General features: G+C 41.9%; 1 protein-coding gene across 1 annotated transcript in view; it reads left to right on the top strand.

Moving 5' to 3' along the window:
* LOC106531986 (ankyrin repeat domain-containing protein SOWAHB) overlaps positions 1 to 1453 on the top strand; it is a gene marked incomplete in the record, with an annotated part of 49255 nt that overhangs the window by 39427 nt on the left and 8375 nt on the right. The window contains 1 exon segment of the mRNA XM_014027950.1: positions 1221 to 1307. Coding sequence (XP_013883404.1) covers positions 1221 to 1307 — 87 coding nt within the window.

Here is a 1453-nt window from a genome sequence, read left to right as displayed (position 1 = left end):
GCAACATGCTATGTGTTTACATCCATCGCTGCCATGTTTGTAATGACTTATCATGACAACAAACGTATTCATGCACAGTTGTGAAACTGTTTTTTTCAACATTAACAGAATATCAACAAAGTTTTGCGCACATTTGCAATGGAAACAGTTGTTGTCAGTCTTTTTTAACAACACTTTGTTTACATGCTGACATTCCCCTTTGACATCACTTCCTGTTTTTTCACATGCCAATTTGTCAACAACCGTTCATCTCAGCGATGTGAAATTTGTTTTGCAACATGTTATAAATGTTATCTTTCAAAAAGTGCATTTATGTTTATTACAAAAATTTGACGTCAYGGACACTTTAAGAATTTCCTTTGTTTTATTTCTAGTGTTCAGTAAATGTGAGAACATCATAGAGAAGCAGAGTCCACCACAAAATATCACAAATGTGTCCATTAGCTTCATTAAGCTATACATTTTARAGATGTTTGTAACAAATAGGAACTTTATTACTGAATATTTTGAGTAAATGTTTTTTTTTTCCACAGCAGAAAACATGTTTAGCTCTTTTTTATACCTGAGCAGATAACGGGTATRAAGGTGTTTTTGTTCAGTGTTGTTGCTGGTGGTTGAAGAGGTGTAGTTTGTTCAGTTGTGAAGTAGTTTCTCGGTCAGGAAAGAGCAGAGGTTGCAGGTTTTTCATCCACCCACAGTTAACATCACTTGTGAAATGGTTCCTGTTTGATTCTCTGTGTTCGGGGTCAGATGGATGAAGGATGGATGTGGTTACTTTCACCTGTAGATCGCCCATAATTACTCAGCTCAGTGTAGAGGCAACCAGGAGATCACAGCTGCTCTGACAGGTGGATATGGTGTGTGTGTGCTGTTTGTACATGTGTGTGTTATTTTCACGTGTCTTCACATGTTGCAGCGATGGGGGCTCAGGTTTCCCTCCTTGACGTGTGCTGACAGTAGCACAGTGATGTCTGGGTGGGGCACCCCTCTGCAGGTCACACTAACATCATCAATCTTCCCCCCCGGTGACAGGCGGCCCGGCCCCCCCGGCCACGAGCATAGTGCTGTGTTGTTTTGTAATTAGGCCCCGTCCCTCCTTCTTACCGTCCCCCGCCCCCCCCACCAGCTGGGCCTCTGACCCGCTCAGCATCAACAACCTGCTTTAATTCTGCAGCAGTAATTAAAGGTGTAACAGCTTTTTTTCTCCTCACTGCTAACAGACAGCGCTGCACTGGGCKGCTAAACATGGGAACGAGGACATGGCCACGCTGGTGGCTAATGCTGGAGCAGACGTCAACCTGAAATCAGTGAGTTCAACCTTTTTTCTTGTTTTTCTTCTTCTTTATGTTACAATGTGAACAAACGGCCTGATTTAAAGGGCCAATATTATGTGTTTCTCAGGCATATATTTAAATACTATACCTTAATAAAGTATCTATGTCACCTTTAGTTG

The sequence above is a fragment of the Austrofundulus limnaeus genome, unplaced genomic scaffold (assembly GCF_001266775.1).
Source record: "Austrofundulus limnaeus strain Quisiro unplaced genomic scaffold, Austrofundulus_limnaeus-1.0 Scaffold703, whole genome shotgun sequence".
Lineage (NCBI taxonomy): Eukaryota > Metazoa > Chordata > Actinopteri > Cyprinodontiformes > Rivulidae > Austrofundulus > Austrofundulus limnaeus.
This window is presented reverse-complemented; position numbering and strand designations above follow the sequence as displayed.